Source organism: Pseudopipra pipra, chromosome 1 (genome assembly GCF_036250125.1).
Source record: "Pseudopipra pipra isolate bDixPip1 chromosome 1, bDixPip1.hap1, whole genome shotgun sequence".
Classification (NCBI taxonomy): domain Eukaryota; kingdom Metazoa; phylum Chordata; class Aves; order Passeriformes; family Pipridae; genus Pseudopipra; species Pseudopipra pipra.
In genome coordinates, this window is record NC_087549.1 from 89,442,819 (window position 1) to 89,466,618 (window position 23,800).

General features: G+C 37.9%; 1 protein-coding gene across 1 annotated transcript; it reads left to right on the top strand.

The window, feature by feature from the left end:
• The first annotated feature begins 19 nt into the window (after nt 1-19).
• Nucleotides 20-22,577, top strand: TMEM170B (transmembrane protein 170B). Its single transcript, XM_064664366.1, has 3 exons — nt 20-691; nt 8,311-8,481; nt 12,849-22,577. The coding sequence occupies exons 1-3, from the start codon at nt 595-597 to the stop codon at nt 12,977-12,979; spliced, it is 399 nt and encodes a 132-aa protein (XP_064520436.1). The 5' UTR covers nt 20-594; the 3' UTR covers nt 12,980-22,577.
• Nucleotides 22,578-23,800: the final 1,223 nt, after the last annotated feature.

Consider the following 23,800-nt stretch of genomic DNA (forward strand, 5'->3'; position numbering starts at 1 on the left):
TCCTTGAGTCAAATTACGACTCCGAATCCTGGTTCTCCCTTTGGTGGGAGGAGCGCGCGCCCCCCCGGCCCCTCCCGCCGCGCCTGCGCGGGGCCGCCCTCCCGCTGCCTCCGCTCCCGAGCCTCAACTCCCGCTCCCGCTTCCTCCGCTCCTTCCCCCTTCCCTCCGGCCGCCGTTGGCGTCTGGCACCGGGATCCTCCGCGCTGCCGCTGCTGCATGGAGCCGCCCGCCTGAGAGCCGCCCCGCCCCGCCCCGCCCTCTCTCCAGGTGATGCCGGTGACCAGGGTGACGATGCCGCCGGCGAGGCGACGGCGGCCGCTGCTGATGGAGGAGAAGGAGGCGGCGGCGGTGGGGGCGATGGGTTCAGCCGCCCTGCCCTGCCCCTGAGCGGTGGGGAAGCGCCAGCGGCCGGCTCCCCCCATCCTCCAGGATCGCTCGGCTCCCCCCCGGCCACCGTCTCCCCCTCTCCGTCCTCGATGTCTCCTCCGCGGCGCGGAGACCCCTTCGCCGCCTCCCCGCCCTCTCGCTCCTGGCCGCCGCATCCCTCCCGCCCCGCGGTCCGGCGGCTGCCGGACCCCGCCCGGCGGCGGCACCATGAAGGTGGAAGCGGGGGACAACTCCATGATCAACCTGTCGGTGCAGCAAGTGCTGAGCCTGTGGGCTCACGGCACCGTCCTCCGCAACCTGACGGGTACCGGGGCAGTGCGGGTGCAAGGGTGCGTTGGGCGGGCGGGCGGGTGGGCGAGCGGCGCCGCCGGCGTGGTGGCCGCTCCGGGGCTGGTGCACAATGGAGGGCGTGGGGCTGGCGGTGGCGGTGGTCTCCCTGTGTGCTGCATCAGGGGAGGGCTGGTGTTTGTGTTCCCGAGTCCCTGCGTGTCGTGCCTTCGTGTGTGCTCTGTGAGCAGGTATACAGCGTGTGTGTGCGTGTCTGCTTGGGCGAGGGGTTGGTGTGCGCCCAGAGAAGCGAGAGGAATCTGCGTGTGTTAGGTGTAGGGAAGACCGGTGAGTGTGCCCGGTGTCTGGTATGCCTGCATGAGTAAAGGAGATGAGCGTGTATGTAATCAAAGAAGGCTAATGATATAGGGTGTGTGTATGCGAGTGAATCGATGGGTACCTGTGCGTGAGTGAAGGCTTGTAGAAAGTGTGTGAGTCTACAAATATGTATGGAAGTCTAGAGTATGTTTGTGGGGGTGGTTGGGTTTTTTTTTTCCTTGTGGATATATGCTCATTGGCATTTGACAGAAAGCTATAAAAAACAACCAAAAAACTCATAAAAATGAATGTGAAGAAATCAGAGACTTCCCCCACCTCCACACACCTTGGATATACCTGTGGACAATGAGGGCTGTGGGAGTGAATGAGGTGGCAGATATTTTCTGACAAATAAACATAATCTTAAGCATCAAGGGTTCTTAAAGACTTACCTGTTAAAAAAAAATTCTGTGAACCAAAGTAGAGTCAGGCCCTCATCTTCTGTTAGGAGAGGGGAGATTTAGCTGGCTTTGGCAAGAACTGGATTTTTTTCTGCTCAATCTCTTGCTGCAAAATGTGTGTGCACTACTGTGAGAGCCAAGGCATACAGTGGAGAGTAGTATCTTCTGATTTTTTATTCTGTCTAGGTGTAAAGAAAAGCATAAGCTTCCAGCTCTGAATAAGCAGGGATTTGGTATCAATAGCAGAGACATAACTGAGTAAATTCTTTCTGCTTGGTATAGGGGTATGTTAAGTGGTGAGAGAGTAGTGGAAAATTTTGAGTAAAGGGTCTATGTTTTAAATATTTATGAAAATATTCTCATATTTATGAGTGTTGTGTCATCTTTTTTGCACTGTGTAGTAATGATGGATAGATTTATTCTTCTTTTTTCTTTATCTATTAAAGGTGGAAGAACTATGATGAAAATAGAGGTGTAGCTGAAGTTGAAGCTGTAGCAAACAGAAAATGATCATTTAAGGGTTTATTATCTTTTTTGTTCTTTTAACTTTCAGAATGCTTTTTTTATTTATTTGATCTGTGAACTTTTTAACGTGTGTTTGATGATTAAAGTGTCCAGGGATTAGTGTGGCAACACACTAATACAACTCACTTTCTGAGTAGTTATTTTTGCATACCTGCTCTAAAAATATATCTTGTACTCTTAAAGGAAAAATTTCACAATGGATTTAACTTTTCTTTGTGCCAGACATCCTTGATAAAGTTTTTCCTATTAGACCATTATGCAACATGGGCGTTACTACAAAATTCAGTGCTGAGAGTTAAAAAAGCAAAATGGCTTGTTTCTCAGTGCTTTTGCAATATAATGAGGGGTTGCATAAGATGTATTTAATGTGGAATATTTTTTCTGTTTATTTAAAGAATATAAAAAATAATTTTTATCCGTCATAGTATTGTTGGAGAATATGTCACTGTCATCTGAAGTTGCACTACAGATTTGGAATTGGTGCTTAAATGCAGGTTCTTCTTCTAGCCATAACCTATTGACCTGAATGTTCTTATGCACTGTCAACAGTCCGTGACTTTCACTGGATTTAAAATCTTCTATATAACATAGAATATATATTGATTTAATAATTTATATTAGCAGAAAGCTGAATAACTTATATAAACCCTTCCTAACTACTTATCAAAGTAAACTTTGTTTAAAATCAGAAATTCTGCTGTTTTCCCTGCTAAAAAAATAGGTGTGTGAATGAGTTTGTCTTATTTGACTACTTAATTCATTCCCTTTTGCATCTCTGTAAAGTATAAGAAGAAACTTCTCCAGAGTACTGGAAAAAGAAATTCATTAATATACAATGTTTCAGGAATATTCAAGACTGCCTTGTGTTTACTTTTGGACTTAAAGTTGTGGTCTGGACTGGGCTTTTTAAATTGCACAAGTAAAAACTTATCTTCTGTAGATAAACCACGTTGATCATGTTTGTGCAAACAAGTCGCAAAATTTTATCAGCATCCTTCTTAAAAATATTTTCTGAAAATTTCAATAGGGACCTGATATGAAGTCCAGGAATGCTTCAAACCCTAACAGTTTGATTTTGGTAGGCTCTTTTTCCCCTTAGTTAGAAGCTGAAAGATTATTTTTATACCACATATCTAATTTAAGTTCAACATAGAAAAAAAGAAATCCTGTCTTTCATATAAGGCCTCAAATACCCAGGAGACCACAGGCAATTTCATTCCTGCCACATACACATTATACATCACACCCTGTGACAGCTGAAGCTGTGAACATTGTTCCTTGAGCCTGGACCCACCACCATAATGCACTTGCTTCCTATCTTCGTGCCCTGTCTTGGGAGGAGTAACCATGGGAGAGGTTGCTTTTACCTCATTCTGTGTTACTTTCTCCAGTACATCCCAAGAACACCTCCTTTATATGAACTGGTTGTGTTTTAGAGTTAGTGGTAGATCAGGGTTTACTAGATCAAGTTAGATAGTAGCTGAATTCAAGTTAGTAGCTGAATTTGAACTGAAAAAAAAAAAAAAGAAAATCCTCCTTTGAGTATCCAGTAAAATAAATTTTTTAAATGCTACTTCTGTAACCAAGAACATGGCAATATTTCTGATAGAAGCTGCTAAGTTCCATCCTGTACTCATTTGTCCCCAATTCTCTGGATTGTCTTTGTCCCATATCCTGTTACTTGAGAGAACTAGCCTGTAATTTAAGATTTAAATGCTCTTCAGCAAAGTGCTCCTCTTCCACTTAAAGCAGCAAAAGCATTAGCATCTCCAAACAACAACTGACTGTATAGTTCTGTTAACTTTGAAATTACCAGTTAATGCACTAATTAAGTAGAGAACTTGGTGCTGAAGAAAAAAATGTAGCACGGAAAGAGCTGAGTTACTGTTGCAGATATAATATACTATCACTTCAACTGAGTGCTTTGAATTAATAAGTCTACAGGAATATAACATTATTGTTTTTTTAATTCAAAATGTAACATGCACTACCTTATTGACTTAAATTTGTATGTTTTTATTCATAGCACAGATATTTATTGCTTGACTTAACTCTGTAGCTAATCATAATAGGCTGGGTACGTGGCTTAGAATTGAGAGATACTTTGTTTTGGAGTAATCACTTTTGATTTATGAAATGTTATAGGCAATCATTATTCATCTGGCAAAACAAGCTAAGAACTAGAGGAAAAGCACTGAAGATGAAGGACTGAGGAGGTACTCTGTGTTTACTGAAGCTGAGTAGCAGTAGGACAGCGTGTTCATATAGATAATATTTGAAAATGCTAGCATTTATCTATTTTGAGTTGACTTTGCATTTTTATTTGTGTAAGTTGAAGCTGTTGATGGAACGTAACTTCAAGTGTTGATAAATTGAAAGTGATATGAATATTATCCTAAACAGTAACATACTTTAAAGACTCTTTTTCTAAAGTTTAAGACTGTGTATGCCTACACTAATATATGTATAATGTGTATCTATAGAGCATAAGCATAATGTATGTATGATAGGCATCTGATATGTATACATGTCGAAATTAACAAAGTAGTACTCTAAAATTGCTGTGATTGGACATCAATTGCAAGTTATTTGAGTCTTGCAGCTTTTCTGGTAGAAAAAAAGTCCCCACCAAAGGCAAACCAGCAGAAAGGAATATAAACTGAAAACAAGATTTAAGGTAGTGTTTAAATGCTAAGAAATTTAAGTAAACCTGAAAAACAGATCTCAGCTGTTTTCTTAGAAAAGCTGTGACATCTGTGCAATAGATTGAATGTCACTATGCTTGTGAGCTTGTAAGTACTGGGCATTTTCTACTTCCCTGTATTTCTTTAGGAACTGTGGAGTTTTGATACACGTATGACAAGTTTTGGTGACTTAAAGCAATTTGGATACACTGAAAGTAAGCTCCGAAACTTTTCTAGGGTTAAGCAAAGGAAGTTTTGAAATTTTTTTAAAATTTAATACTTTTCATGTCTCTTTAAGGAAGCTCTGTGAGAGCCCGACTAAATAAGCTGAGGGTAGGTTAGTATTTGAAGCTCTCTGCCAGATACAGCTAAATCATTACCACCACAACAGCAAAGTACTCTATATGTGCAGCTCATGTTGTCAAAAGAGCAAACTAGTATAGCTACACAAAGACTGAAATTCAACTGTGCTTTCTTTTTACAAGGTAACAAAGATGATTGTCTACATAAGTTTATGCTGCTTAAAGTATCAGTCAGTATATAGGACATAAATAAATGTACCAGCATGTTCTTAAGACACTTCAGTCTCATTCCCTCTTCCCTGTAGATACTGCAAATCAATTCAACAGTTAAACTACTCAGTTATTTTGAACAAGTGAAGTCTTGACCATTTGTGTTCAGAGGTCCGCATTCTGTTTCTCTGCCTTATAGTGGCATCTCTGGATGTTACCCCCAACCCATTCTTTGTGTCTTTCAGTGTTACTCTAACACACTTCTTTTGAGAGTCATCTCTCGTCATGATTCAGGGGTTGCATGATTATAGAACATGAAATATATAATTCTCTGCCCTCAACGTGTCAGGATAAGAATGTCTACGTTGTCCTCTAGATTTACGGATCTCGAAGTCTCCTCTAGTTTGTTTAAAAGATTGGCTTTCCCCTTACTTTGTTCATCCATGTTAAACAACTTACTCAGTTGGCTTCATCACTCGCTCAATTAATGAGCTGAAGTAAATGAGTGTGTTGAAGTAGCAGGCATAAAAAGAGTAAATAAAGGAGAATAAGAAAGGATAATTCTTCCTGCCTTTCCCAGGGATGGTGCTCAAAAGCTATTTGTCTTGTTTCAGCTCCTAAGACATAGGTGATATTTTAATGAAGGAAGGTCATATTTAACAAAGCTGCAGCTGCATTTTTGTCAAACAAGGAATATTTTTGGATATGCTCTAATTTCCTTTTCAATGCATTCAGTACGTGTGTCGCTTTTAAGTAGTAGGAGAAGAAAGTGTGTACCAAAGAACTCAATTTTGTATTCCTTTAGCCAACAGGACGTTTGGTGCTGGTTCTGTTCTCATGCCTTCTGCCCTAAATATAAGTGAGGGCTGATGCTAATTTTCCTAGAGCCTTATTTGGAATGTAAATAAGACCAAAGATAGTTGCTCATTATGGAGCTATTTTGTTGTGTAAGGGTTTGTAAATATTTTTGGTTTCTTAGCTACAGGAGAGTAGTTAGCCTTCCCATAAGCTTTCATTTTCTTCTAAAAATACCGTCATCCTAGTAAGTCTTCCTAAGACTGGAAATAATTTGTTTTTTTCTACCTGGTGAGGCTTGACAATGACCACAAATGCTGATTTCCTAAAAGGTGATGCAGTGCCTAGCAAACCCTGTGAAAATTACAGGGTATGACAGTGTTTGTGGTAGAGTCAGATTCAAATAGACTTTCTCGGTCTGGTTTAGTTTGGTTCTAAGGTTTATTTCCCCCCCTGGCAGGGCTGCTGGGTTCTGTATTGGTAGATTCTTTGGCTAATCTTCTTGCTTATGTGCTTCCACTAGAATAAAACAGTGGGAACACCCAAGCTGTGCTAGTAATGGACAAGGCCTGTTAGGACTGCAGGGGAAATTTGCTTCCCAAACTATCCGTGACCACAGCAGATTAGATCAGCAGTCAATCTATCTTAATGTTAGTGAGGGGGTTTGTCATCTGTGGAATGACTACTTGACATTCTTGCCACTTGTCACAGTAGCTTCTGAGAGTAATGAGACATTTAGTAGAACAGTACCATAGTCTTTACCCTTTTGCAAAGATTTTTGAGACCCAGCTTGGGGCCAGGGGTGAAGGGGGGTGGAGGTTCTGAGGAGAGCTGCTTCGAGCCACTCTCAGTATATGCGCGCATGTATCTAGGCACTCAAAAAGAGAAGTTACACCTGGAACTATAGCTGAAGTTTTAATTGAATGAAGATTTAACACCCACTTTCCTTGCTGCTCTCTTAAAAGAGCCTTTTGGTTACCACAGTTCAGAGGAGTTGTACATCTTTGGGCATAGTTTTGCCTTTCGTGCCTGTGTGAAAGGAGAAGGGTTGAGTCTATTCTCAAAGAACTGCTAAATGAAAAAGCTTAAACTCTGTATTTGTGCTATGGATATACGTACACTACTGACATTGGACTCATAGGACTGTGGTTGTGTAGCAACCATTCTCTCTCAGCGTCTTTTCATGGTATGTTTTGTGCTGCTCAGGATTTTTGTTAACTAGTTGGTTTGTATTTTTACTTGAATAGCTGATGTGAGTCAAGCTGCTTTATTACAGACTCACCTCATAAACGATAAGTATTCTGCTGTTGTAAGGAAGCTGGTCTTTGTTCTTTTTATGAGGGGGAACTGCAGCAGAAACTCTGAACTAATGACAATGTCTTGGTGTTATGTCCATCGGGAATATGTACCCCAATTTGCTGAATTCTGTGATGATATATACCTACTGTAGTTGACTTAAAAGGGATTTTTTTCTTTTATTTACCCACCCTTTTGATTTATAGTGAAAGTTTTTAGAAAATTGCCACTAAGTGAGAAAAGTTCTTTAATTATTGTATAACTTCATTGATGGTTCTAGCTCTTTTCTTTGAAGGTGATCATCATGTCTGCCATTCTTCAAAGAAATGTTTGTACTCCACACATTCTCACATCTCTTGTCCTTGTTTAGGAATTTAAATAGTAGTGCCTACCTCTCTCTGAAGTTCTGTGCTAAGCAATTGGAAACAAGGAGTTAGATGTGTTAGAATTTCTTTTTAAAATCGTGGTGTTTTTATTTACGCCTTTGAAGCTAATTTGATGGAATGCTCTATTACAACTCCTGGGTAGATAAACTGAAGTATTTAATCTCAGTTTTCCCATTTGATGTTACCTGATGCTGTCTCTTATTGATGGAGTTAGGGGGAGAGGGGCAACAACAAAAAAAAAACCCACCAAAATATAAATTCACCATCAAAACAAACCCAAACCCCCAAAACATTCTTGACTTTTTCCTCATTCAGTCTTTTTGTCGGGGAATATTTCATTCTGCAGCAGTAGTTACAATACGTGTTAAGAAATTGCAATTAACACTGTTTAAAGAAACCATTAAAGGAATTATGACTTCCTGTAAAAATACATCTGAATTAACATTTTTGCCAGAATCCTTTTTATAATTTTTATCATAGTAGTTATTCCTTTATGGTAGACTGCTAAAAGTGGGAAAGTGTCTTGAGCGTGTGCTGATGGTGTCACATGTATTACTTTTAAGATGGAAACCAGTATTGCTTTTCTCTTATTGTTGATTGTATGCGATGTTTTAAAGTTTCTTGCTTATAAAGTTCTTGTTTAAAAAATATTAACCCTTTATTGACTGCTTTCTTTCAGAGATGTGGTACTGGGTTTTCCTCTGGGCTCTCTTCTCCTCTCTCTTTGTCCATGGTGCTGTGGGAGTATTAATGTTTGTGATGCTGCAGAGGCATAGGCAGGGGAGGCTGATCTCTGTCATTGTGGTCAGCATTGGATTTCTGGGTTCTGTAACTGGAGCCATGATAACCAGTAAGTCTGCCTTTTGCTTTGTTTGGGCTTTTTTGTTGGGTTCTTTTTTCTTTCTTATTTTGCATATAACTTCTAAAAAGAAAAAAATGGTTTTTTAAGTGAATTACTAATTGTTTATTAAGGATTTCCTCCCCGTCCCCCCCAGAAAAAATTAGTCTGTGCTGATGTTCTAGGTAAAATGATGTTTGCCAGGCCATCTGTTACAGAGTTTCTTATGGTGTTAGCCTAATGCCTACCACTCAAGATACATTTTTTTTTTTCTTGGTATTGTATCCACAGATAAGATGCGACCCTTTTTCTGTTAAAGCTATTAAAAACTATATTCATGATTAGAACACTGCAGAAAGTGGGAGTATTTTATGTAGTAAAGTGCAGAAGCGTCACACCTGACCGAATGTGACGCATGACCAATGTTGCCAAGAATGTTTTGAGGAAATGCTGGTTTTAGCTGTTTTAATCTAGAGTTATTGGTATCAGATGCCGCTTTTCCATTTTTCCTAAGAAATGCTGTTGTCTGTGTCAGTACTGCCATAAAACCCTTAGGACACTTTATTCAGTCTTTGGCTTTATCATATCTTGCTACGTTTATCTAACTTATAGACTACAGTAGCTTTCCCAAGCAACTGGGAGCGTGGTGAGTTTTCTGTTGCAGGGGAAATAGTGAATATTATTTTTTGCAGGAAAGAAGCACGTGCTTCATTGTGTGAAACAATGCTGGTAAGGTTTCAACATTCAAATCAATGTATTGAATGGTGCCTATGTTTACTGAGCAATAGTTTTTGCCCAAAGATCTTCAGTGTTGTTGACCAGATGGCCTAACTTGAAAGGCCTTTGGGGGTAAGGAACTGTAAATCTAGCAAACATCATTTACTCTGTAGGCAAGCCTTCCTGCCTTTCATTCCTATTTCCCGATGTATTGGCCAGGTCATCTGAATAGTGCTATCACTTCAGCTTTGGACAGATTCATGGATAATTTGTGACAGATTATTTCTTATTGCTACTGAAAATCCTTCTTGCCTGTTGGTTTTTAAGGTTAACTAAAAATGCAAATTTCCTAAGAAGCTTCATTAAGACTTTCCTCAAAGGGTTGTTTTAATTGCTATATATTTCTCAGCCTAGAATTTCTGCCCTTCAACATAGTATAGTTCAGCATAACTCTACATTTTTGTTTTGTTTTTTTTTTTTTGCTAGGATGAGGTGGAACTAGGTGAGTGCCTTGCATTATACATTATGCTGATTTTTGTCTTATGATTAAAGTGGCAGTGGCCTGTTACAGGGTCAGCCACACATGGGCATTTCTGGAGAACTGAAATTAGGAAACATGATGTTAGAATATCCAAGCTGAGACTTTCGCAGCTTTCTGTGGTGGGGAAGGTTCAGGATCAGTGTTTCTCAAATGGAAGCACTTTGCGTCTTTTATCTATGCATAAAAAGAGGAGCAACAGAGTTGTATTTTTGGCATCCAGTTTCTCAGGTCAAAACATTTAGCAAGTAAGCAGTCCTGTTTCCATGCAAATGCATCTGAGAATTTCTCTAAGCTTAGACTGTAGACTTGTTGTACTATTCCCAAAGGTTTTGCATGGAGCACTGCAGCTTGGTTAGCCAAATACTTTTACTCTCAGGTATTTCTGGTTTCTGGCCAAAATAGGGTTGTTTCATTCTGGAAGAAATTCTTTGGAGAGCTTCTGTGAAAACAAATTATGGTGATCAAATACTAAGGAGGATTTTTCATAGCTATTGTGTTGCAAACTCTGAGATGCAAGTTGAAGTATTAGTTGTTTGGATATGCCTTGTCCAAACAAGGCTTAAGAAATTGAAATAGCAAACTGACATCAACTTCTACTTTGTATTTCCAGTCTTCTGTGTTGTTCATGTAGGTGAATGAAGGCAATATAGATTATTAAATAATGCAAGTTTAATTTTGCTCAGGTAGATCTTTCCAACTTTCTGGGGTCTTCTGGGGGTCTCTTTACCAGCATACAGAAAAGCAGGAAACTCATTTCTAAGTTTTAAAAAAATCATGGAATTTGATGGTTATTAAAAAAGGTATTAAAAATTTACTAAATAGCAGGAGATACATTAAAAACCAACCTCCAATCAAGAAAACCCACCACAAAACTCAACAAAACCAAGGAAAAAAATGAAAAAACCCACAACAACCAAAAACTCTTCCCAAGCCAACTAAGAACAGATAATATCAGGCAGCTTAAGGCAAGGATTTTAGCTGTATGCCATCCAGAAGCGTTTGTTCTTCTTCCTCTCCCCCAGCACAGTCCTTTTTGGTGACGTATTCTAATTTTGCTTATTGGCAGCCTATTGTAGCGTACTTTGGCACTACACCAACTGGGCTGGTGCTGGGTTATGCATTACAGGTTGTATTACACACTGTTATTTGAGTAATAATACATAATTAGCAAACTACCAGGTTTTTTTATTGTTTTATTATGGATATTTTCCAGAATATCTCAGTGTTTTCTCAAGAAGCCCAACATCTCTGTTATTGATTAACTAATAGTGCCAAATTCTAGTATGCACATTTGGCCAATTTGAATTCACTTTGAGAATTCAACCACAAAAATAATTTTCGTGTCAATAGTCTAAAGGATCTCTTTTGTTTTTTGACAGCAGCTAGCCAAGGAACAAATGAAAAAGCTTATGCAAGGCAGTTGAGTGAAATACCATAAGGCAGGCTTTCTGGTGAGATATTTCTGACAAAATGTACTTTATAGAATATGTTTGAGTTTTTTAAAAAACAACAATAAAAAATAAATTAACCCAAAACTTACCTAACAGTCTCATTAATAGTGTTTGTAAGTACTGTTATGGCCACAATTATTAGTGAATTCTGCTCTTCCTAAAAATTTTGTAAAAATGAGGTGTTCCTTTTTGAAGACGTCAGATGATGCAGATACAGCTTGTACTTTCAGAAAATCTGTTGGAACTCAGAATATTTCTATGATACTACTGGGTTTTTGATCACTTCAGCAGACTATTCCTGTTAGTGACTGTGCAGAACAAAAAACAAATTCAATTTGTTTTGTTTCTTGTCTATTATTGTAAAAAATTGTATTGGCTTTTCAGTTTTCTTTGAGCCTTAAAAAGCCTCTATGATCTCTGAAAGCATGTAGTTATGACTAGATAGCATCTGATAACATGCACACTGAAGGCCTACAACTAAGTTTTGGGTTTGGTTTTCAGGAAAAAGTTATTAATTCTGAAATAAAAGATAGTAATGTTTGACCCTCAGAGAAGAAAACAAGCACTGTATAGACAATATTAGTTCAGAAAGTATTAAATGAAAGCTTAATTCTAGATAAACTTCTGAGGTTTGGATTGAGTATATTATTTTACCTATGGACACAGCTATATACAAGCGAGTATTTTTTTTTTTAGTAAACATTTTACCATCCTTAAAAGACTCAGAAATTTGAGCAGAAAATATCACTTATCATTAGCATTTTTTGTTGTGTTTTTTTTTTTAATTGATACAAGGACTCATCTTTCTCAGCCACTTGCTGTGTGACATCCCTTTGCTCTGTGACTTTTGTTCTTCAAACGCACATGATAGTTTTGGTATGTGAAAGACAGTAGAGGGGAGTTAATAACATCTGACTTTGTTTACAGTGTTAGTAGCATCTGGCTTTGTTTTTGATTGATCCTGGCCGTTTGGTATTATACTTTAAATGTGAATTTGTACAGAACTCTACAAAAATACCGTCTCTTGCTTTTTAGTGTGTTATAGCTCAAAATCTAATTGTATTGGTTAGAAATTTCCTCTCATACACTTCATGGATAACACTGCAGTACTTTGATCTTTTTCGTGTTTTGCTTGATTTGCTAAACAGTTGTTAACAGTTGAGTCTTTAAGACAAAACTAAACTGAGGTAATATGACCAGGTTAGTCAACTGAAATATTAAATGAAGCTGATAAATGTGTGTTTACAATTATTTTGTAAATGCTAACAACTGTATTGTTGTTGTCTTCTCCCTGCCTATACAAGCAGTATTAAATCACACTTTGGACTTGATCAATTTTTAGAGGATTGTTTTGCTACTTTTCAGACTGGCACAAGGCAAAAATGTAAAAAGAAACATTTGAATATGTTTACAAGGAAACAACTAATTCAATTTTCTTAAATCAGACTGATGAGGAAAAGTTATTCTGGTTCAGTTGGGAAAATCATTCCTGAAGGACATACATAACTAGAAAAACACAAGCAAGGCTGATAATTGTGTAATGCCATGAAGTAATAAAGTGTTTGGTAACGTTTTATAAATAGCTGATGCATAGAGACAGTAAATAATTTGTCATATTTCAACCTTGGCTTTTTCTGTGATTTGATAATTGTTTTTCTTGTGATTCTTAGGTGCTGCAGTAGCTGGAATTTACAGAGTAGCAGGGAAGAATATGGCTCCCCTAGAAGCTCTTGTCTTTGGTGTTGGACAGACAGTACTGACATTAATTATCTCATTTTCAAGAATTCTTGCAACGCTTTGAGACTTATGTAGAAGGGGGGAAAATCAACTAGTCTTAAGGAAATCTTTAATAAGCAGAGAAGCTTCCTGGAAGTGGATTCATCAGCTTATGAACTTGAATTCTTGTGCAAGAGAAAGGAAGCTATGTGGAAAGTGCACTACAAATCTAGAGGCTCAGTCAAATGAACAGACTGTCCTCTAGTGTTGGAACTGTTGTACTTCTGCACTGCACCTCACGTGCCTCAGTCACAGGCAAGGTGCAATCCTGGTGTGCGGAGTGGAGATGAAGCACCTTGAACAGCTGCCAGTCAGGTTAATGCTTGGTGATGGAATCATTGTTCTTAACATGTAATAAAGTTTTAAGGAGTGGTCCTGAATATTGCTGTATGTGCCAAACTTGGAGTTTAATTCTGAGCAGGTGGCTGGGTAAGTTTTGAAATATGGCAGAGTGCTGTGAACACACACAATTCTCTTTGAGCTCTAGTGAAATAGTAAGATAACTGACTTTTGTATTAGCAGAACTGTTTCAATGCTGAATGTTCTTGTTCAGCATTCAAAACAACTGTTAGATCTGTTTCAAAATGTAGATGAATTTTGATGGGGCTTAAGAACCACAGCTTTAACAACCCTGATATAATTAGCACTATGTGAAGAATGGCTTATGGCAGTTTTCTGAAGCTTAGCACATTTCTTCGTGATTTTAGCCTGTCAGAAATCAGGAGTTTAAGGAGACTGTATGAAGGTTACTAAGTACAATCTCTTGTGTATGCACAAACAAACCTTAAATTGATGTTTTCCTTGAAATTATTTTTTCTTAAACATACAGATGGTTATCAGCCATTCTGCAAACCTCAGAAAGGATATTTGTTGCAAATAAGCTCCCTGTATTTATTTAAGCAGTGATGGGACACTTAACCCTACATGTATTCTGTAAAGAACACACAAATATAACAGACTCTCAGACAATACACCTATGAGGAAAATGGAGAGAGGTAAAAACATGATATACCATTTTTCTACTGAACAAAAATATTAAGTTTAATAAAATAGTTGCTATACTCCAAAAATTTGGAAGTGGGGCAGCACTGATGTATTTACTACCTTGTTTCTGAACACTTCATAACTTTGGAAAGAGTAAGATACCTGGAACTTTCAAATACTTAGCTTCCAGTAGTTTGTGCTTTTCTAGTTTAAAAGGGACAGTAGTGTTGTGCATGTGGAATGTCTTAAATGTGTTTTGGAGTAAATAGAAATTTTAGGTCTAATGACTATTTATGAAATACAAAATTTAAAAGACATAAAGTTCTATGAGGAATAAGGAATCTTTTACATCTTTCCTCATCTGAATGCTTTTCAGCAGTTGGCTCTGAATACTGAAAGGGAGAGTAAATTGCTCAAAGGTTTTGCTGTTATGATGTCGAAAAGATTTTCCAGGCTGTTGAAAACAGTGGGCACCTACTGCACAGATAAAACAATATGGTTAAAATATAGCTTACAATCCAGTCATTGCTTAGTGCTTCAAAAATAACAAATTAACCTGTCTGCCTTTATCTTACTCCACATATTTTTTTTTAAGTACTAAGAAAGCTAATATTATTTGTTTTTTTTATAAGTATTATTTGTTTTCTGTATTTAAGTCTTGTTTGGAAAATGTACAGTTGTGGGCTTTGCAGGGGACAAGTTAAAATATAGGTTTTTAAACATTTTCAGTGTTATATTTTTGACTTTGAATTGCTTTAAAAATGTGGCTGAATACATATACTCTCATTGTTTTGAGTGTCTTCAAAACCTTATTTTTGTAGTTTGTTTTTTTGTCTTGTGGCTTTTACATTCTGCTTATACTTTTTGGCAAACAACCATTGCACTTTAGTAGACAATAAAATTATTACAACTGTAAAAAGCAATTGAAACTTCTCCCCATTGTCTTAAATTGTGAGAAAACTGGTTTCAGGTATTTAAGTCAAATTGAATAATAAAATAATTGAAGATATTTCTCCTAATGTGCCTTGTTACATATATATTTAGGGGAGAGGATTAAAAAAAACCTGTTACATCTTCATTCTTGTTCTGTTTTGGTTATTTCAATTTCATTTGGTTACTTGATACAATGTCTTATTCAACAGACATCAAACATTTTGTTTGACAACCTGGAAATGCTTGTCTGAATCAAAACCAACCATATAATGAAGGACTGTATTCTGTAGTTTAGGTTGTCTCCACATTAACTCACAATGAAAAGTCTTCCCAGGTTCCAAATTTCCTTGAACATCTCAACTCGTATTTTTTCTAGAGGCTGTTATGCTGCCAATGATCAACGACTTGCTGTCTTTCACTAGGTTAAACTGCAGCAGACTACTACTAACTGATGAGAGACATATACTTTTATTGATGAACTTCATTCTTCATTTTAATTACAGTGCCAATGAAATTGTTGCCATTGTAATTTTCCTTTTTTTGCAGGAGGCATATTTGGAGGTTTTAAGTTACCTTTCTCCAAGTAATTTTTATTTCTTAGATTGTTATAATCACTTTTAAAAACCTGTGTGCTTAGTTGTCTCTGCATTGTTTGTCATTATTGCCTGGCAACAAGGGACAGGCAGATAATATAATGCTTAAATGGCTTAACAGAGACAAAGCTTTATTTGACAGAAGTTTGTTTTCAGCTGTTTCTTGTGAGGAATTTATGAGGACAAATAGTTTGTCCATGAAGTATTCTTTGATCATAACATAAGCGTACTGCATAATAACTCCAACAGTGAAAGGAAGTATAAGTGGCCTTATGTCTGCAAAACTTCTAAGTTTCATTCCACATCCCTGGAAAGACCATTGTTAAGCCTAAGGTGCTTTAGTCAGTGCAGTTTATGGATATATGTGTGCATGTGTGTATACATATATATATATATATATATATATATGAATGGCGGCTTTGCAGTGTTTTATACCTGACACATACTAACAACTGAAATAACTTTTCCAAGAAACATAAAATTACTTTAGATAACCTTCCCCTCCCCCTGCCTCGCTTCATTATTCTGCGAAGATATCTTGTGTGTGAATGGCACTGACGGTACTCTGGTTCCCTTTGGACAATACAGCGTTGTGCAGATGTCCATATGGGCTGTTTTAGCACTATCTTCAAATAGCCCTGCCTGTCTCTGCGTTGTATCACTAGGCACATTCTGCTTTGTGCAGAACAAATAATGCATCAACACAATTTAGTCTTTGGAAGAGGTGGGAGTACTGAATATAATATTTAATGTCAGAAAGCTTCTACTGCTTTGTTAGAAGCTACTGTTAAAGATTTAAACATTCCACACACTTCTAGTTTATCAGTATGATCATAGAATATCAGGTTGAAAGGGACCTCAAAGATGATCTGGTCCAACCTTTCTTGTCAATAGCATGGTCTAGACGAGATAGCCCAACACCCTGTCCAGCCAAATCTTAAAAATGGCCAGTCAATGTTGGGGAATCCAACACTTCCCTGGGGAGATTGTTCCAATAGAATTATTCCAGTCTCCTACTGGAATCTCACAGGGTAACTTGTACCCGTGACCCCTCATCTTTTCCATGTGACTCCTTGTGAAAACATAACTATGCTTCAAAAATTGGAATATGGTGGTAAGTTCCTCCCTAAGCCTTCTTTTCTCAAGGCTGAACCAACCCACTTCTCTGTCTTTTCTCATATCTCAGGCTTCCCAGGCATCGATTATCCATCCCTGTGGCCCTTCTCTGGACCCTTTGCAGCCTGTCCATGTAGGCTTTTTGTGTAGCAGAGACCAAAACTGAACACAGTATTCCAGGTGTGGCCTGACAAGCAGCCTGACTAAAGTGGGATAATGATTTTATCTCTGTTGGTGATGCCATTGTTGATACAGTCCATCATCCCACTAGCTTTCTTTGCTGAACAGCACACTGCTCACTCATATTGACCTGCTTGTCCACCAGGACGCCCATGTCCCTTTCCATAGAGCTGCTGCTCAGCCCTATTGATCCCAGCCTGTGCTGCACTTCTGGATTATGTTTTTCCAGGTGCGAGACCTTACACTTATCCTTGTTGAACTTCATAGGGTTCTTGTTTGCCCATTCTTCTGGCCTACGTACATCTTTCTGCAGGGTGACTCTTGCTTCTAAAATGTCCACTTCCCCACTCAGTTTGATATCATCAGCAAACTTTGACAGGATATGCTTGATCCCGTGGTCCAGATCACTTATGAAGACATTGAAGTGTTGGGCCCAGTATCAGTCCCTGGAGGGCCCCACATGTGACAGGTTGCCAGTTGGAAAGGGAACTACTTGCCACCACCCTCAGGGTGCAGCCTGTTGGACGGTTCCTCACCCACTGCACAGGCCTCTCATCTGGACCGTCACACATCAGTTTCTCTAGGAGGATGCTGTAGGAAACCACATCAAAAGCCTTGGGGAAGTCTAGGTAGACAATGTCCATCACTGGTGCTATGTCCACTGAGCAGGTTACTTTGTCATGGAAGGCAGTCAGATTCATCGAGCACGATTTGCCCTTGGTGAATCCCTACTGGCTCTTCCCAATCATGTGATTCATCTGACCTGTGGTAGCCCCCCAGAGGATTCATTCCATAACTTTCTTAGGGACTCTAGTAAAGACTGATGGGCCTATAATTTCCTCAATCCTCCTTTAAGCCCTTATTGTAGATGGGGCTCAAGCTCCTGTGACAAGTTGCACACCAACTCTTCCTTCACTGTTTTAGAGTGTGGTCTGTGTTTGCATCAACTTTGATTTCTGTGTCCCAGGGCTGGGGGCCTGGCAGTGCTGATAAAGATGGAGGGGAAGGAAGGAAGTGTTGAGAAAATCTCTGCCTTTTCAGTGTTGTTGGTGACTGTTCAACTCTCCTGTTTTAACAGGGTGCTGATGTTTTCTTTCTGCTTTCATTTACATACCTGAAGAACCCTTTCTTGGAGTTTTTGACATCTCTGGCCAAGTTCAATTCAAGATGAACTTTTGCTTTTCTAACTGTATCTCTTCACACCCTGTCAATGTCCTTATAGTTCTCCATGGATATTTGCTTTTCTATCTCTGGTATGCTTCTCTTCAGGCTGTGAGCAGATTCAGAGGTTCGCAGTTAACCCAAGGTGGTCTCTTGCTCTGCCTGCTTTCCTGACCTTAAAGGGGTTGAACTGGAGAGTTTCCAGGAGACTGTTGTTGAAAAACTCCCAGCACTCACTGGCCCCTTTATCCTCCGTGCTGACCATGGCATCCCTCTCAGCTGAGGTCTGAGCATGCTGAAGTTTGCTCTTCTTAATCTAAAATGTATGTCTTCAGCGTGCTCAGCAGGATCCCAAACTCCACAATACTTTGATTGTGGCAGCCAAGGGTATCACTTAGTGGAATATTACAAAGCAGGTTTTTTTGGTTTATAAGTAGCAAGTCCAGCAGTGTCTCATTCTTGGTTGGCTCATCTAATATTTGTATTCCAAATATGTGCTCTATGTATTCCAGGCACTTGATGGGTAACATGTGAGCTGCTGTATTGTTCTTCCAACAAGTCTCTGGGTATCACTCATAAGAACCAGATTCTGGTGACCCAAAGCTTGCCTAAGTGACCCAAATATTGCTTTGTTGGCCTTATTGTCTTGGTTTGGAGGTCAGTAGCAGATGCCTTCAGTAAGAATCGGGGACAACCTCTCTGATCTTGACTCAGAGGCATTCCATAAAGCTTCCACAATTACCATGCATATTGGTATACATACAACTTGAGGTGGTTAGTCTTCTGGTTCTCATCTTGGGAATCAGCTAAGGAATATTTGTCGCTGCTCTGATTGGCCTGACCTATTGCCGAGATCAAAAAATTTTGTTTTGACTCAAAAACTGCAGCTCTGTTGTAGGAAAAAAATCTTCCAAGTAATTATTGTCATTCATCTTGTGGTAATTTTGACATTATTAAACTAATCTCAGTACTTGAGTAGCGATGATTTGATGTTTGCTGTTAACTTTTTTTTGAAAAAAATAATAATTTAACCAGTTTTGAACATTTGACATGGACCAAAGAGAGTAGTCCTGATTTTGTCTAAAATAGCTTTCTATTTTTGAAGTACAATGTTTTTATTATGCTAAGGGAAATAGTATTCCTCCACAACATATTGCATTTTATTATTTGATATTTATTTTGCTTACAATCTGTAGTTGAATGCTGTTGTGTGGGGCTATAAGAACTGATGTAATTGTTATTTTCTGTTTTAATTTATGTATTTCATGCACTAGGCATATTCTAATAATGCCTTTCCTGCATTAAATCTAAATATTTTATCATGAGCACATTAAACTGTATGGTTTTGTACACAGCCATTCCACATCACACCTGTGTAATTCCAGATAAGCAGACTCAATAGTATTCCTAGGTGCAACGAAGTGTGGATGAATCAGTTAGGGCCCCCCTCCCAGAAAAATTATGTGACGCTAATAAGGCTTAAAAATGCAATTGTAAACATGAACATTTTTTTAGTTGCTTTTTTGATTTCTAGAAATAGGCTTTTTCATCGTATGTGTATTTCTGTTAAGGGGGAAAATGTAGAGATTGGTTGTTAGATGGCAACTGCAACATAATCCAATTCCAAGCGATTTTAGTTAAAATGAAATTCTGAATTTTGTTCATAAATTATGGTGGAGTACTGCATACATATAAATGCTAGAGCATAACTTTATTTCAAAGTTAGCAGATTTTAACATAAAGCTACATCAGCATATTGATGGGATACCTTTTCAATTATTACTTTTTTTTTTTTTTAACCTCTAAATTGGGAGCAGCCTAAGGTAAAAAGACTGTTTAAATCATCAGCTGTTTCTTCAGAAGGCATAAGTGTTCTTTGTGTACAGGTGAATTTAACAGAGCTGAAAAAGGTCAGTGGGAAAAGCATTCTGTACTTTGTCCCAGGAGTGAAGTCTTTAGCTGGGCTGCATTAGTTTGTATATTTAACTGCACATCCTTTTGGGGAAAATTAAGTTATCATGGAAGGTAGGATTCAACTTGAGTACATATGTTTGATATCTTGTGAGTGTGAAAGATTATGTACTGACAGCACAATGCTAGCCACAGTTGTGCCTGAAGTTGCACTTGAAATCACTTTGTGCATTAATTTAAAATCTAATCACAAAGATATGTTAAAGCCCCTAGAGATGTATTACTGCTTATTCTCCCAGTGTAGCAGGTGTAAAAACAATTATACTCTAAAGCAATGATCTAAAGAAGTATTTTCTTTCAGGAACACACAGTTTTTGCACTGCTAATTGTTCATCTTGTATTTACTGAAGACTTCAGGAAGTTACTACCTGAATTTGACAGAATTTGTCAGTTGTTAAAAGGAATGGATAGCATGTCCTTTTGTGCGTCTTGTGTGAACTGAAAAAAAACAACAAGTATAAGGCAAAGTAAATACTGAAGAGATATTTTCAATAAAATAAACAATACTTGGTTGATACAAATGGCATTGATTTTGATTTGAGATCTAACTTTCTAAGTTTACTTGAGATATTTGGTATTTAGTATCACCATTGTAAAATCTGTTTCTGGATTATCCATCAATATAAGGTATATTGATGAAGCCATGGGAGCTAAAAATCTAAAAGCTTTTAAAATTACTTGGCTGGAGGTTTTACTTGTTTGAAATGTGCCTAATTTTTATACAGATAATGAAGTTCTGAAGGTCCTTAATATTTTTGGGGTTTTAAGGGATAATCAGGTATCTATGTAACTAAACTTTTGACTGTGACAATATATAGAATAGCACATAATTCTTCAGAAATGCTTACAGAAACCACTAAGAATAGGTACCTATTTTACAGTTAGAAAAAGACTACAGTATTTAGCATCTGTATTGATAACTTTAACAGTTGTACTATAAGCTTTACAAATCCAATCGGCATTCTAACCTTTTGCATTTGGCTGAGCAAATAAGGAGAAGAGGAAAACAGGAATTTGAAAAAGTTTAAACACAAAAAAGGTAAAAATATCCATTAGTCCGCTGACAAAATTGTGCTCCTTCAGTGTGGTTTTTCATCAAGCGTGACTTAAACAACAGATCATACACAATGCAGCATGGTATCGCCCCATAAAGTGTCTTGTGGATAGAATGCATTCTTCATATTTGTATTAGAAGTGAATGTTCGTATCTTCATTTTATGAAGTTACCTAAGCTGAAGGGTTGTGACCTATGCATTGTTATGAAGTTCAAAGATAGCAAGAACAGTGATGGAGAAGAGTGATTTAACATGTAGTTGATCTATGCTTTGTACAGGATTATATTACACTGTACAAAAGATATTTGTTCTGAGTTGTGGATGTACTGCATGCTCATCTAATAGTTTAGCTTCAATTAAAAAAAGCGTGACATTTAAGCTGTAAATACTGTATACTATTATCTTTCTTTTTTTAAGCAACTTTTTTATTTCCCTGTTTGTGTACAGTTCTCTATGTACATATAAGAAAACACAACATTTTGAGAAACTTTTGTAGTTAACTTTTGCATTTTAATTCCATTAATGATCTAAATATGGCCATTTGCCTATTTAGTTCGAAGTTTTCATTGTATGGTTTCAGGTTCTTTTAAGAACAGCAATAACAGTTGGGCAATTCCTTAAAGTAAAACATTTTCCTGCACGATTTCCTCTTCCGTGGTTTAGAATGGAGTTATAGTGGAACACTTGTCCAATTGTAAGATTTAAAGCAGCTTTATCTTTTTTTTTCTTTTCATGGTAGGAAATGTTTTGTAGTAGCTTATATACAGAATTTAGAAGTCAAACACAATTTCTTGTGCTAATTGATTTGATTAAAAATTTCTATTAAAATATTTTCATAAACTTTCCATAGCTTATTGCATGTTCTTCCAAGTAATCATGAAGCTGTGTGTCAACCTCTGTATGAAATACTCTGGTAACACAAGTTTTACATTTTGTGAACCTGATAGAAATGTACAAATGTACACATAAAATAAAGCTAAAATTGGTAATTAAGCGATGTACTTTCTTCTAGACTATAGTGGTGTGCTCCAGCAATCATCCTAATTGTGATTTATAGACAGAAAAAAACCTTTAGTGGGACCTGTGTTAGCACCACACCAAAGTGTGTTGTGGGCTAGACTTTGATTTCTCCATTATTTTTCACCTATTGTTTTATAACCTCTGTTTCTGATTGTTAACCGTTAGCATGTGGGAAAAAATGCCTAAGCAAATGAAAAATCTATAAATGGCTAGTTACAACAGAAAGTGAGGCAGCTGCTTTTTGTGGTTATAATAAGGATTTGCTTATGGAACTGGATATGTGTAGTTTAGAAAACAAATTAGTTGCAGAAATGAAAACCAGATTGATAGAGTTTATGAGGTTAAGCCAGCTCACACTGGAATGCTGTTTGGGGAAAAATACGCTTAGTCACCATAATGTAAATGTTTTTAGGTTTTTTGTGGTTGCTGATCTACTGAGATACATAGATGCCATTTGTTCCTGCTTTTGTCACATGTACTTCATTTTTAAGGAAATCTAATTCGCTGTAAGTGTATTAGTCACTCCCTCTTGGAGATGCCATTTTGACAGACTATGATGTAAACTTTTTATTGCTTATTTTAAATAAAAAATAAAGTTTTATTTGCCTTATATTTTCTTAAAGCAGTGCATGAGAGCATTCACTAGTAAATCTGTGTCTCTTCCATGCAAACTGAAAGTGCTGCTCTTAGAGATGGCATCACAGGAGCTGACTTATGAAGAGCTTAAGGGGCTTTAGAGAGTATAAAACCAGGTTACAATGTCTCAAAGAAGTTTTGGGTTGGTTTTTCGTTTGGTTGGTTGATTTTTGTTTTCTTTTGTTTTTTTTTGTTGAATGCATTTGTGGGTTTTGGGTTTCGTTTGTTTGTTTGTTGATTTGTAAATTAAAGTTGCTTTCAAGATGAGCTTTTAGTGTGAGTGATGGAGGCACAAGAAGGGAAATCGATCTGGAGGAAAGGATTCAAAATACCTGAATCTTCCCGTTATAAACTGTGGAGGAACTTGTGTAAGGAACAATGCAATACTGTGCAAAAGTATAAGCTTTCAGAGTAACTGCCAGAAGCAAGCAGCTACTTTGATTTTGTTCCCTGTGTGGGGTACCTGCCTCTGCAGAACAGCTGGGTACCTTTGGGATCTGGCTCTGACCGCAGCAGGGATGCCTCACCAGCTCCCTGGCTGCCTGCCCTGAACCACTGCAGGAACATTTGTGAAAACTGAGCTGTGTCTGCAGCAGGAACCGGGTGGGACAGCAGCACCTGAAAGCTCTGGAACTGCTCCAAGGTAAGTCATCTTGTAACAAAACTGGAGCCCTCTCTCTGGGAAGAACGATGTCCAAATGTCATTTCCAGTATGCTGCAATGGCTCATTCAGAACTAATTTAGTAATTTTTTTCCTTCTTAAAAAATAAGATGTGCTTGTTTTTAAGACATATGTTCTTCTGAAGAACAGACTTTCTTGCTTTCTGAAAAGCTTAGTTTCAGGGAATGGTGTTAAGCCATTGCATCTTGTGTTGCTTCACAGAAGGGCTTTTAAATCGGTTTACTCTTCCTGATGCTCAAGAGAAATAGTGTCATCTTTAAAATACCAAAAGTAATTAGCCTGGTGAGGTGGATGCTACCAGAATAAAACTCTACATTTATAGTTCTACATATTATAAAATATATAACGTATCTACAAACGTATATGTAAATACAGAGATGTGTAATACAGATTTTTTATGTATGTCCATATGTACTTGTGTAAATAATTGTGGGGTCTACCCTTTCTTTTAGAAGTAATATCTCTTATTTTTCTCTTTTAAATATTCCTAGTAAGCTTTGGCACAGAATACTAGT

Coding starts and splice junctions, on each gene's coding strand:
- TMEM170B (XM_064664366.1), top strand. CDS start 595: ATGAAGGTGGAAGCGGGGGACAACTCCATGATCAACCTGTCGGTGCAG. Junction 692..8,310: donor CGTCCTCCGCAACCTGACGG/GTACCGGGGCAG, acceptor GCTTTCTTTCAG/AGATGTGGTACTGGGTTTTC. Junction 8,482..12,848: donor AACTGGAGCCATGATAACCA/GTAAGTCTGCCT, acceptor TGTGATTCTTAG/GTGCTGCAGTAGCTGGAATT.